Source organism: Salmo salar, chromosome ssa24 (genome assembly GCF_905237065.1).
Source record: "Salmo salar chromosome ssa24, Ssal_v3.1, whole genome shotgun sequence".
Classification (NCBI taxonomy): Eukaryota; Metazoa; Chordata; class Actinopteri; order Salmoniformes; family Salmonidae; genus Salmo; species Salmo salar.
The window spans coordinates 16,288,170-16,301,846 of NC_059465.1; the positions used below are offsets into that span (position 1 = coordinate 16,288,170).

At 42.5% G+C, this 13,677-nt stretch overlaps 1 protein-coding gene across 2 annotated transcripts in view; it reads right to left on the reverse strand.

Moving 5' to 3' along the window:
* Positions 1–13,677, reverse strand: part of LOC106584983 (WSC domain-containing protein 2) — a 94,503-nt gene that overhangs the window by 29,722 nt on the left and 51,104 nt on the right. Inside the window, exons 2-3 of one of the 2 annotated variants that reach the window (XM_014170690.2) lie at positions 7,369–8,292; positions 691–805 (exon numbers count right to left, since the gene is read on the reverse strand). In XM_014170690.2, the coding sequence (XP_014026165.1) occupies positions 691–805; positions 7,369–7,756 (503 nt within the window). In that variant the 5' untranslated portion in view covers positions 7,757–8,292. Of the gene's footprint in view, positions 1–690; positions 806–2,288; positions 4,576–7,368; positions 8,293–13,677 lie in introns of those variants that run through there. The other variant, XM_014170691.2, reaches the window with a different exon arrangement.

Below are 13,677 nucleotides of genomic sequence, written 5' to 3' on the forward strand. Positions count from 1 at the left end.
AAGAGAGGGACAGTAGAAGGCAAGGTGGACTGGGAGAAATAGATGATTTGAATAAGAGATGATAGGAGGAGGACAGAGGTAGGCAAAGAGAGAGAAAGAGAGAAAGAGAGAGAAAGAGAAAGAGAGAGAGAAAGAGAGGGAGAGAGAGAGAGGGAGAAATAATGTGGAAAAAAGTATAGACACTACAGGTATAGAGAGCTAATGTGAAGGAGAGGAAGAGAGAGAGGGAGAGGGTGAGAGAGTATGATAGCTGGCACAAGGCCCTATATCCATTAGACAGGACTAATTTCATTCTGCCAGACATGTTAATCTACTACACACTGATCAGGTACACAACCTTTACTCCTCACTCCCACCCTGTGACTGTGTGTGTGTGTGTGTGTGTGTGTGTGTGTGTGTGTGTGTGTGTGTGTGTGTGTGTGTGTGTGTGTGTGTGTGTGTGTGTGTGTGTGTGTGTGTGTGTGTGTGTGTGTGTGTTTGTATATGTGTATATGCGTGCCTGCGTGAGTGTGTGTGTTTGTAACATAAGCATTTTATATCCTGTCATTCCTCAGCCAAACAGTTACAGTAGTAATCACCAATGAATTTAGAAGTAACAAGGACAGTAAGCACACCAGAGGACATTTGATTGCTTGTTATGTCTTTGTACTGAATCGTCGTGTTTGTGAGTTTTAATATTCCCAGGCCTACCTTTCAGCACAGTTGTCCTGGCAACGGAAGACCGTCATTTTCTTGTAATCAAAAAAGGACACTCCCCTAAGTGCTCTTTTCGCTGTGTCGTCGATATAGCAGCCGATGTACTTCGCTGTAAGAGAGAAGAAGATAACATTTCTGATAATAAATCAAATATGCACAATTCAAGCAGACCAATGAATATTGTAGGAGACAAGAGAGAGAGGCAATAATACTGTTTTGGATAGTACATGTTTTGTTTAGCATGTAATTTCATAGTTGATGTGAGTAAAACATGCACATTTAGTACATTTCCAAAGGTAATTGCTTATTATTACAGCCATGGTCAATTCTGTAGAGACATTCTGTAAAATCAGTAAAACAACTTTAAAGTAAAATCCCAAATCATCAATCTGATCCATACAGTGTAGACATATTGAAGGGCAATGTTGCTGCTCAAGGAATCAACACCAGACTAGCATGTTGATTTATTTATAAAGACACACAACTCCTTCTAGTGGCCTGCTACTGCAATGGCACTCAGTACACTTCCTCCCTGACTTATTTGAAGTGAGTAAGGAGGGAGGGAGGGAAGGCTGGTTATGTTCTTCTGCAGTAGGACTGGTTGATCCTTCCACACTACCTTACTGCTCTGTCTGTGAAGTAGCATGTTGGATAGACCAATTCAAAACCCACACCATCTGTCCCCTGGGGTGGGGGGGGGGGGGGGGGGGTTGAACAATGCACATCCTAACCCACCACATTACTGTAATTGTAATGGTCTAAAAGGCAGTAGAGCGGCAGCATGTGGTGCTCTGTAGGACCTTGCAGTAATCTTCCTCCCAGACATAGCAGCAGAGTGGACTGATCACTAATCTGCTTTATGACAAAGGGAAGCAGTGATTTAGCTCAACTGAACTGCACTTCAATGGGCCTGTCCTTCCACCTTCCGTTTTTGTGCTGAGTTTATTAAATGAAATAATCAGATCAGCAGCCATACAAGGAAGCAGAGATACTATATCTATCTGCAAGTTGTGATGTAAGCACAGTCATGTGGCAAGACACAAATGTGAATTCTATACTGTACGAACAAATACTTTGTGTACACAGATGTATGGCAGGAGTGTAGGGTGTGTAGGGACACCACTCAGCCACCTGTATAGGGTTTTATTCAGGGCTGTGATGATAGTTACAATAGGCATCTCTCTAATTCAGAAGATCTGGTGCTGACAGGTGATGGATAGTGGTTCCATTTCAAACAGCTTTGTTTTTTCCTCTCGATTTCCCAAACAAATAACAGACATGTCAGAAACAATCTGCCTCTCTGAGTTTGTCGTCATAGTATGAGCTTATTGTCTCCCCTATCGTATCATGTTATTATCTTATCATATAATCTTATTATATACTATACAGTAATGTTCTCGCCTCATGAGGGATGTCAACAGATAAAATGTATCCGTACTGGATAACAATGATACCCTTGCTGGATTACTCCTTGAAACAGGGTAGATGAGGTGGTTGGATACAGGGGAAGACAGTATTTGGTTAATGTTTCTTTCAGACAGCGTGTGTGTGTGTGTGTGTGCGTGTGTTTGCATGTGCATACGTGTGCGTACCCTTGTGTGAATGGTGGGGAGCGGGTTGGGTGTGGCTGCTCTTGACGAGAACATGACAGGGGCCTGGAGTGTGATGAGGTGGCGGTGGGGGTGGTGGAGTACTGTGGCACATAGGAGTCATGGATGAAGTGGAGCAGTGTCGCTTTGAAAGCACTAATTACTCTTTCAGCTAGCACTCTGCTGTGGTCCTGTGGGGGTTACCACTTCACAGAGAAAGAACAGAGGGAGAGGAAGACAGGAAGAGAGAGAGAGAGAGAGAGATAGAGAGAGCAAGGACCTCCTAGACAGAGAGGACATACTACATGGAGACAAACTGAGGTCCTCTCGTATGATCTGATAATCCGTAGCAATAATACATGTACTATATACAGCCTGTTTGTGTTTCTCTCAATCAGAAAGATGGAAAACAATCATGTACCATATGAATACCACATGAATGTAACAAAAACAATCCCTGTGCAAATCAATTCCACTCAGGAACTGCTTGTGCTTGTAATACCTATTTCTCTAATTCAAAGGCTTACTATATGTAGGTATCCTTGTACTACGATGGTAATAACCATAGAGATTCTATCTCTATTATTATACTGCTGTCATCTGGTACAAATCCTACTATATACTTTAAAGTCCAGTATGGAGAGTGTAAAGATCATTGAAAAGGATAACATGATTAGGGCGGTGCACTATGCTGTGCACTTCTGGCACTCCCAGTCTGCTACCAGCAGCCAGCTTTGTGGAGTCCCATTCTAAATGAATCTACATCACTTCACAGGAGCTCAATCTAGCTCTTTTGGGGAAAGGTTCATTTCCATGGACATGCTACATATGGCCCATGAAAATGAGCAGTGCAGGATTTTACCCAAGATTGGAGATCTATGCTTATGACTGTGAGACTTTCAGAGACAGAGACAATACTTAAATGAGCAAATTATTTCAAGATATTTTGTGGTTTGGTTCCAAGTCATTTGTCTGTGGTATCTAGGTAATATTTACAATGTCACACCAGATGTTGCTAAGGATAGCTCCATTATGTAGGTGAATAATAACATATAGGGAAAACCTGCTATCACTGTAAAGCAGTACGTTCTGAATATCCCCCTCAATGAGTGTTGACTGACTGTGGGCAAGGAGGACCAGGGTGGGTGGCATCACTGAGCTAACTGAGCCCCTGGTTCTAGATCTCCCTGGGAGAGAGGTCTTCATCTCCCTGAAGCTACAAGCTCTCACAGTCTTAATCGACACATTTTTAAGTTGTTCCAAACATCACATTTTTAAGTGTTTAAGGTTAAGTTTAGGAATTAATTCCACATTTGTAAGGTTAGGGTTAAGTTTAGACATTAACTCTGAATGGTTAATGTAAGGGTTAAGGTTTGGGATAGGTTTAAAATAAAAAATATCAAAAACAACTTTCTTTTGCTGGATTCAAACATGCATCCGTTGGAATCAGAGGTAGAAGCTTAAGCCCATCCACCATCCCCATCCACAATGTCCTTGCAAAACCAAAATCTACTTGAAGGTAACAGTGCTCACTGTTGCCCCTAATAGACAGTTTCCACATCATCTCCCAACGTCCTCAGACATGGATGAACGTCAAATACTGGCTTGTATTACTGGTGACCTGCCTGTCCTGGAGGGGCATCACCTGAAGGGCTAATTAAATATCCAGTCACTTAAATGCTGCAGCAGATTTAAGTGACTGCCGTTTTGCCAAGGCCTCCAGTACAATAATACCCACATTCACCTTGAGCAACACTCTGAGGATGAATGTGTATTTGTCTATCCACAAATGCCTGTGTGTCTGTACATGTGGAATACTGTGCATTTCATAATGAACAGTGAATACTCAAGGGGCCATTTAACTTTGATAGTCACTTAAACGGATAGTATATTTCTTCAGGCTGTTGCAGTGAAATAATAAATTACTGTACTGTCTATAAACCTGTCATTTTTTATATAACATAAACAACTGGACCTACAGATGTAGGATTGTAATTTGAGCCAGCAACAGGACATGTGAATGATGTGGATTAAAATCAATGGACATTTTTGTAGGGGTTGAAACATTATTTGTAAGGGAAATTCAAGTCTGAAATTTCAAAGTGGAAATTACAAACTTCAGAAGCCTTTTAAACCTCAAATACACTACAAGTTTTACATTTACTGCATTGCAGGAAAGGTCTCCTGCAACAGGGTGATCAAATTAGGATCATAAATCTGTAAGTCAGAGGTGACTTTATGAGACAATGATTCTTATCTATAAAACCAAGCTGAGGGTGTCTAGTTAAATACACTACAGAACTAAAAGTATGTGGACACCTGCTCGTCGAACATCTAATTCCAAAATTATGGGCATTAATATGGACTTGGTCCCCCCCCTTTCTGCTGTAACAGCCTCCACTCTTCTGGGAAGACTTTCCACTAGATGTTGGAACATTGCTGCGAGGACTTGCTTCCATTCAGCCACAAGAGTATTAGTGATGTTGGGCGATTAGGCCTGGCTCGCAGTCAGCATTCCAATTCAACCCAAAGGTCTCGATGGGGTTGAGGTCAGGGTTCTGTGCAGGCCAGTCAAGTTCTTCCACACCGATCTCGACAAACCATTTCTGTGTGGACCTCGCTTTGTGCACCAGGGCGTTGTCATGTTGCCACAAAGTTGGAAGCACAGAATTGTCTAGAACGTCATTACAGTGGGGGAAAAAAGTATTTGATCCCCTGCTGATTTTGTACGTTTGCCCACTGACAAAGAAAGGATCAGTCTATAATTTTAATGGTAGGTTTATTTGAACAGTGAGAGACAGAATAACAACAAAAATATCCAGAAAAAACGCATGTCAGAAATGTTATCAATTGATTTGCATTTTAATGAGGGAAATAAGTATTTGACCCCCTCTCAATCAGAAAGATTTCTGGCTCCCAGGTGTCTTTTATACAGGTAACGAGCTGAGATTAGGAGCACACTCTTAAAAGGAGTGCTCTTAACCGCAGCTTGTTACCTGTAAAAAAGACACCTGTCCACAGAAGCAATCAATCAATCAGATTCCAAACTCTCCACCATGGCCAAGACCAAAGAGCTCTCCAAGGATGTCAGGGACAAGATTGTAGACCTACACAAGGCTGGAATGGGCTACAAGACCATCGCCAAGCAGCTTGGTGAGAAGGTGGCAACATTTGGTGCGATTATTCGCAAATGTAAGAAACACAAAAGAACTGTCAATCTCCCTCGGCCTGGGGCTCCATGCAAGATCTCACCTTGTGGAGTTGCAATGATCATGAGAACGGTGAGGAATCAGCCCAGAACTACACGGGAGGTTCTTGTCAATGATCTCAAGGCAGCTGGGACCATAGTCACCAAGAAAACAATTGGTAACACAATATGCCGTGAAGGACTAAAATCCTGCAGCGCCCGCAAGGTCCCCCTGCTCAAGAAAGCACATATACATGCCCGTCTGAAGTTTGCCAATGACCATCTGAATGATTCAGAGGACAACTGGTGAAAGTGTTGTGGTCAGATGAGACCAAAATGGAGCTCTTTGACATCAACTCAACTCGCCGTGTTTGGAGGAGGAGGAATGCTGCCTATGACCCCAAGAACACCATCTCCACCGTCAAACATGGAGGTGGAAACATTATGCTTTGGGGGTGTTTTTCTGCTAAGGGGACAAGACAACTTCACTGCATCAAAGGGACGATGGACGGGGCCATGTACTGTCAAATCTTGGGTGAGAACCTCCTTCCCTCAGCCAGGGCATTGAAAATGGGTCGTGGATGGGTATTCCAGCATGACAATGACCCAAAACACACGGCCAAGGCAACAAAGGAGTTGCTCAAGAAGAAGCACATTAAGGTCCTGGAGTGGCCTAGCCAGTCTCCAGACCTTAATCCCATAGAAAATCTGTGGAGGGAACTGAAGGTTCGAGTTGCCAAACGTCAGCCAATGACTTGGAGAAGATCTGCAAAGAGGAGTGGGACAAAATCCCTCCTGAGATGTGTGCAAACCTGGTGGCCAACTACAAGAAACGTCTGACCTCTGTGATTGCCACCAGGGGTTTTGCCACCAAGTACTAAGTCATGTTTTGCAGAGGGGTCAAATACTTATTTCCCTCATTAAAATGCAAATCATTTTATAACATTTTTGACATGCGTTTTTCTAGATTCTTTTGTTGTTATTCTGTCTCTCACTCACTGTTCAAATAAACCTACTATTAAAATTATAGACTGATCATTTCTTTGTAAGTGGGCAAACGTACAAAATCAGCAGGGGATCAAATACTATTTCCCCCCGCTGTATATGCTGCAGTGTTAAGATTTCCCTTCACTGGCACTAAGGGGCCTAGCCCGAACCATGAAAAACAGCCCCAGACCATAATTCTTCCTCCACCAAACTTTACAGTTGGCACTATGCATTCGGGCAGCTAATGTTTTCCTGGCATCCGCCAAACTCAGATTAGTCCACCGGACTGCCAAATGGTGAAGCATGATTCATCACTCCAGAGAATCACTCCAGAGGACAGTTTCCACTGTTCCAGAGTCCAATGGCGGCGAGCTTTACACTACTCCAGCCGATGCTTGGCATTGCGCATGGTGATCTTAGGCTTGTATGTGGCTGTTCGGACATGGAAACCCATTTCATGAAGCTCCAGACAAACAATTATTGTGCTGACGTTGCTTCCAGAGGCAGTTTGGAACTCGGTAATGAGTGCTGCAACCCAGGACAGACGATTTTAATGTGCTATGCGCTTCAACACTTGGCGGTCCCGTTCTGTTTTCACTTCACAATAACAGCACTTACAGTAGACCGGGGCAGCTGTAGTAGGGCAGAAACTTTAAGAAATGACTTGTTGGAAAGGTGGCATCCTATGATGGTGCCATATTTAAGGTAACTGAGCTCTTCAGTAAGGCCATTCTACTGCCAATGTTTGTCTATGGAGATTGCATGGCGGTGTACTCAAGTTTATACACCTGTCAGCAACGGGTGTGTCTGAAATAGCCAAATCCACATACTTATGTGTATAGTGTATACCAACCATTTACTGTAGGTACTGTACAACTAGCAATGTCTCGACATAAACTTTTGACTCACCCCGTCCGTCGTCCAGATCTTTGGCATTGCGTCCCTTGAGGGCGCGGTTCCAGCTGCTGGTGTAGTCTACTCCCCTACCCTCCCAGTCTTTCCCACCAGCCCCTTTCATCCAGGGAGGGCCGTACCTCCGCGGGGTGGGTCTGCGTGTATCTTTCACCACCCTCCCCATCATTCCTACCCCCCGGCCTTCTGAGGAGGCCACCCTGTTCCCTATCCCAGATGCCACCAGGGGGTCCCGGCCCCCATTTTCCCCCGTGGAGCTGTCCCCTACGAAGCCAGAGTGCAGGAACACCAGGCTCCCAGCTGTCAGGTAGAGGAGGATGAAGGAGAAGAAGCGCACAGGTTTCCTGCGAAAGTAGCGTTGGATTTTCAGCAGAGGCCTGGCCATGCTGGCTCCCCCTGCTCAGTCACAACGTCCCAGGGACACCCAACCATAAAGCAGCAGAGCAGGACAACACCTCCCTAAAGCTACTAAGAGGTTCAATCAAACAGGACACAGAGTCCAAATCCAATTCTAGTTGGGGAAAAATAATTGCCTACCAGGTAAAAAAAAAAACACACACAACAAAGGTATCTTGTGCTAAGGAGTGTGTGTGTATGGGATCTCTGCATGAGGTCTGTCCCCATGAAGGGGTGTGTGTGTAGTGCTGGAGAGTGTGTCTCCAGTGTGTGCCTCTCTACATTCCCTCTGAGAAAGCATCAGGAGGGCAGAGAGCTGATGGTGGAGCCATGGCAGGAAAGGTGATTTGCTGAGACTGAAAGACGATCACTGCAGCAGCACTGCTTTCTTTCCTGCTATCGACCTCCGGCTGACGCCTCCACAGCTCCACAGAGGCCCTTTCCACCGCCACGCAGATGGAAGACGCTTTTATTCACTCCAGCCATTTACCGTGACGGTCTGCGAAGGAGGTTGTGTCTCGCCATCTGAAAGTAAAATAAGCCGCATTAAATCAAATCAAAATGGAACTGTATTTGTAACATGCTTCATAAACAACCTTTGTAGTCTAACAGTGAAATGCTTCCTTACGGGCCCTTCCCAACAATGCAGAGAAAAAAAATGTAATAGAAGAAAAAAATCGAAAAATAATAACAAAAAGAATAAATAGAAAAAACTATAACACATGTTAACTTGGCTATGTACACGGGGTACCAATATCGAGTCAAGGGGTACAAGGTAGTTGAGGTAGATACTGTATGTACATTTAGGTAGGGATAAAGTGACTAGGCAACGGAATAGATAATAAATAGTAACAGCAGAGTATTTGATAAGTCAAAAGAGATTAGTGCAAAAAGGATCAATGCAGATAATCCAGGTAGCTATTGGTTAACTATTTAACTAACTATTTTACCAGAATTATAGCTTGGGGGTAGTGCCCACCACACACACCTTCTCCCCACCTCCTCAGCAACACTCAACCATCATGCACCAGGGTGCACAGAAATAAACGAACCCAATAAAAGCCGAAGCAGCGGCAAGCACCACATTAGGGTCAGAGATGGCCAAAAGACACATCAAAATGTATCTCACAAATAAATACAAGACACTATTATTAAGACAAATGCATCAAACTAAAATACTTTTGCAAAGTATAGTATTTACATAAATACACTTGCAAGTGCACGGCTTCACTACAACAGCATTCTCAGTAACTCTAACAAAAAGTGTTTTACTTGCTAAGGCTGTGAAATGTGGTTGTTTGTCTACCTCATTTGAATGCACTGACTGTAAATCGCTCTGGATAAGAGTGTCTACTAAATTACCAAAATAATAAACAATTAGAAAGCACACTGGGTATTATTATTGACCTTGTTTCAGGACGGAGCTCATTAACACAATACCCAGCATGCTTTAATGTTCATTTTTACATTTTAATTTACATATTGGTAATTTAGAAGACACTCTTATCACACCATAATGCCATCAGACTTCTGATACCAGTGCAAGGTGAAACTGTGAACCGCTTAAATAAAGGTATAAAAAAGTATTTCGTATTTTGAAAATACTAATTACAGGTCTCAAAAGAATCTTGTTACAAAATACATTGGATTGTAGTTAAGCCCGGTGAAACACAAATTACAAAATGCTCAAAAGTAATTGAAATACATATTTCTAATACATCTCTGATTAGAGTGGATGAAAAGCTTTGGGCTGTGGTGGTTGTTGCCTTCAGTTCATACTAAACCCAACTGTGGGTGGTCCTCTCTGTTCCAACCAGCTCTGAGCTCTACAGGCTTCATTATATCTTCTAAATGAGATTGGAATGGAAACACTGGATGAGGAGGGGAAACATAGGAGTTCCACCACGCAGCAGTCAAGTTAACCTTTTACTGCAGTTGGCTAAATCAGGGTCACACAGAGTGTTTCTTGGTAGTCTTAAACAAATCTACCTTGAAACAAATGTATACACCTCACACACATGGTTATGAGCTTAAAAAAAGAAGACACCTATATACCATGTCAGATATAGAGTTGAAATGTATTCAGTTTAGCGTTTGCATCCCAATATACACTTTATATACATCATAGAAGACATAGAAACACAGGATTTTTGGCAGGTTTTTTAAAATAATGTTTATTTATTATGAAATGAAAAATATGAATAACATTCCACCAATGAGGCCACTATGTCATTTGACTGTAGAAAAGGGCTACCATCCTCTCTATCACAGATGGTATGAGTTGCTGAATTGAAAAATAAATTAAAAAACCCATTCTGTTTCAGTGGTCCCAGATCAGGATCTGGTAACATTCTTTATATTAAGAGCACTACAGATGTAGGATCTTAATTTGAGCCAGCAGGAAAATAATCCTGCAGCAACGGGAAATGTGAAATATCATGCGGATTATAATTAATGGACATTTGTCTGGATGTCTCAAGTGAGGTGTAAGATGGACATTCTTCATTCGTTAAAAAATACGTTAAAAAATATATATGTGCCTAATAGCAAACTCGCTGGTGATCTGTAAACATTTTAAATTACGAACCTAGTTTATTTCTTATGGAGAAAAAAAGGATTCTTCCTGGCTAGGCTTGATTGGCTGAGATAATGGAGGGGCTGGTCATGCTGAGAGATGATTCCTGATTGGTCTGCCATGCCACAGGCTACTGTCTATAACATAATGGGGGTTTCCTGATCAGTAGTCTACCGCAGATTCTTTTCAAAAGATAATAGCAATGGACAACTGCAAACATGTTGCTACAGCTCTCAACAACATCACTGCCCTGAATTGAACTGGCACTATTGACAAAGCTCAGAAGGAGAATGTTGTGATGGACTACTTTCTGGAGGACGACAGGCTGACTCGCTCTTGACTCTGAAAGTGAATCAGATGACGAGAAATCCTTGACTTGGGTAAAAACAACATTGTCATTTCTGATGATTTCTGATGACAGTGATGAGGAAGAAACAGAGATCAACAGTGTTGCTGTCGCGGAATAAGTGGACCAAGTTTTGAACTCAGTGGAATGCCCAGTAGAAGCAGAGCATGAGGAGATGAACAAAACTCTGAAGTTCGATTGCAAATAAGGAGGGAGTCGAAAAAAGAACTGAGAAGGCTCTTGTATAAAACAACTCTCACTGTGTTAAATCTTTAAGAAAAGGGCAAACACAGTATCCATGACAGGGACAAACAAAGATGATCTTGGAATATTGAACACTGTCAATGTGAACTGGAGCGACATGACACAACATAACAAGAATGCTGAGCATACGAAAAGCAAATGACAGAGAACCTTTTACTTAACCATTAGAAACCCAGACCCAGTTTTCCTTGCATAAAAACATCAGTAGTGATAGGACTGCTCAAGGACATCCCAAATAACATATTTCTGAAGAAAAAAAATACAAAAATGTTGGTTTACAAAAAATGTATGCAAATGTATGGTTTGCATCACTTAATTTATTTTTTACTTTTATTTAACTAGTCAAGTCAGTTAAAAACATATTCTTATTTTCAATGACAGCCTAGGAACAGCGGGTTAACTGCCTTGTTCAGGGGCAGAATGACAGATTTGTACCTTGTCAGCTCGGGGATTCAATCTTGCAACCTTTTGGTTACTAGTCCACCGCTCTAACCACTAGGCTACACTGCCGCCCCAAATGCCCTTTGTTACATATACCGTAATTTTCGGACTATAAGGGCGCAACTTTTTTCCCAGGCTTTGAACCTCGCGGCTTAAACAATGACGCGGCTAATATATGGATTTTTCCCACTTTACATTTTTTTTTCCAAAAAAACACATTCTGTGACGTGCTCAGTTTTTTGCCAGCATGAAGCTTTCATTAGACCAATGAAATTGCCGAACGGGTTACGGTCAAACAACTTTTTTGTTTACTGTTTAGATTAAATCAAGCGCTCTCAAACTTCCCATCATTCTGATTACGGTAGTCATTTTGTCACCCTCATCATGGCAAAGACACGGAGAAATGCATATGATGCAGCTTTCAAGTTGAAGGCGATTGATCTGGCTGTTGGAAAAGGAAATAGAGCTGCTGCACGGGAGCTTGGTCTTAATGAGTCGATGATAAGACGTTGGAAACAGCAGCGTGAGGAATTGACTCAGTGCAAAAAGACAACTAAAGCTTTCAGAGGGAAGAAAAGCAGATGGCCCGAACTAGAAAATGAGCTCGAAGACTGGGTCAACACACAGATAGAGCAGACGGCCGAGGTGTTTCAACTGTGCAGATCCAACTGAAAGCCAAAACAATCGCCACCGCAATGAAGTTTGAGGATTTTAGAGGTGGACCATCGTGGTGTCTCAGATTTATGAGACGTAAAGGCCTGTCCATCAGGGTACAGACGAGTCTGTGTCAGCAGCTCCCTCCCGACTACGAGGAAAAAGTTTCAAACTTCCGCAACTTCACTGATGCAAAGATAGCGGAGTATTCCATTGACCCGCACGACATCATAAATATGGATGAGGTTCCTCTGACGTTTGACCTGCCTCTCACTCTGTCAACAGGAAAGGCGAATCATCCGTCAAGCTGAAAACAACTGGGCATGAAAAAACGCACTTCACCTGTGTTCTGAGCTGCACGGCATCGGGAGAAAAGCTTCCACCGATGGTGATTTTTGAACGCACGACGATGCCAAAAGAAAAATTCCCGAGAGGAATTGTTGTGAAAGTCAACAAGAAAGGATGGATGATGGAAAGCCTAATGCATGAATGGCATACGGAGTGTTACGGCAAGCGACCGGGAGGATTCTTTCACAGGAACAAGGCATTGCTCGTTTTGGACAGCATGAGGGCCCACATAACAGATTCGGTGAAAGAAGCCATCAAGAGGACAAACTCAATTCCAGCTGTGCTTCCTGGGGGTACAACATAGTATTTGCAGCCACTCGACATCAGTGTAAATCGTGCATTTAAGGTGGCCCTCCGTGTTCAGTGGGAGGCTTGGATGACAAGTGGGGAGAAATCCTTCACTAAAACGGGCCGCATGCGAAGAGCAACTTATGGTCAAGTCTGCCAGTGGGTCCTGACAGCGTGGAGCATTGTCAAAAAATCCACTATCATCAACGGGTTTCGAAAGGCTGGACTGCTGCGTGTTGAAGAGGGCTCAGCGGGGGATTTGCCTCCGGATGAAAGTGACGAGAGCGACAATGAAAACGATACAATATCGGATGAAGCAATTCTGAGGCTATTCAACTCCGACACCGAAGGAGAGGACTTCAGTGGTTTCAGTGCACAGGAGGAGGAAGATAGTGACCAATGACTTTCTTGGTAGGCTACTGTTTACTGCTAATTTTTTATTTTTTGTTACAAGCCGTGTTTCGTTAAAGCCTATTTATTTTTGTTACAAGCCGTGTTTCGTTAAAGCCTATTTATTTTTGTTACAAGCCGTGTTTCGTTAAAGCCTATTTATTTTTGTTACAAGCCGTGTTTCGTTAAAGCCTGTGTAAAGTTCATTTGTTTCAATGTACCAATAGGCACCTGCGGCTTATAGACATGTGCAGCTTATTTATGTTCAAAATAATACTTAAAAAAAAATTCTGCGGCTTATATTCAGGTGCGCTTAATAGTCCAGAAATTACAGTAACACAACAAACTTTCAAGTGACTATACTGTGTATACTGATGTATATTTTTTGTTGAAAATATACTCAGGTATCTCTGGACATCACATGAACTATGCTGAATACCTCTTGAGCAAGTGTGTAAAACCTTCTAGAACTTGTCTATAAGTTGGAATAACAAGTTATCACATTTCAAATAAGCATTACTTTCCCATGTTTCCCCCAACTGCAATGTATCATATACCATTTTGAAGCTCTGAGTATGTGCTTTTATAAAACAAAAAAGCCAAT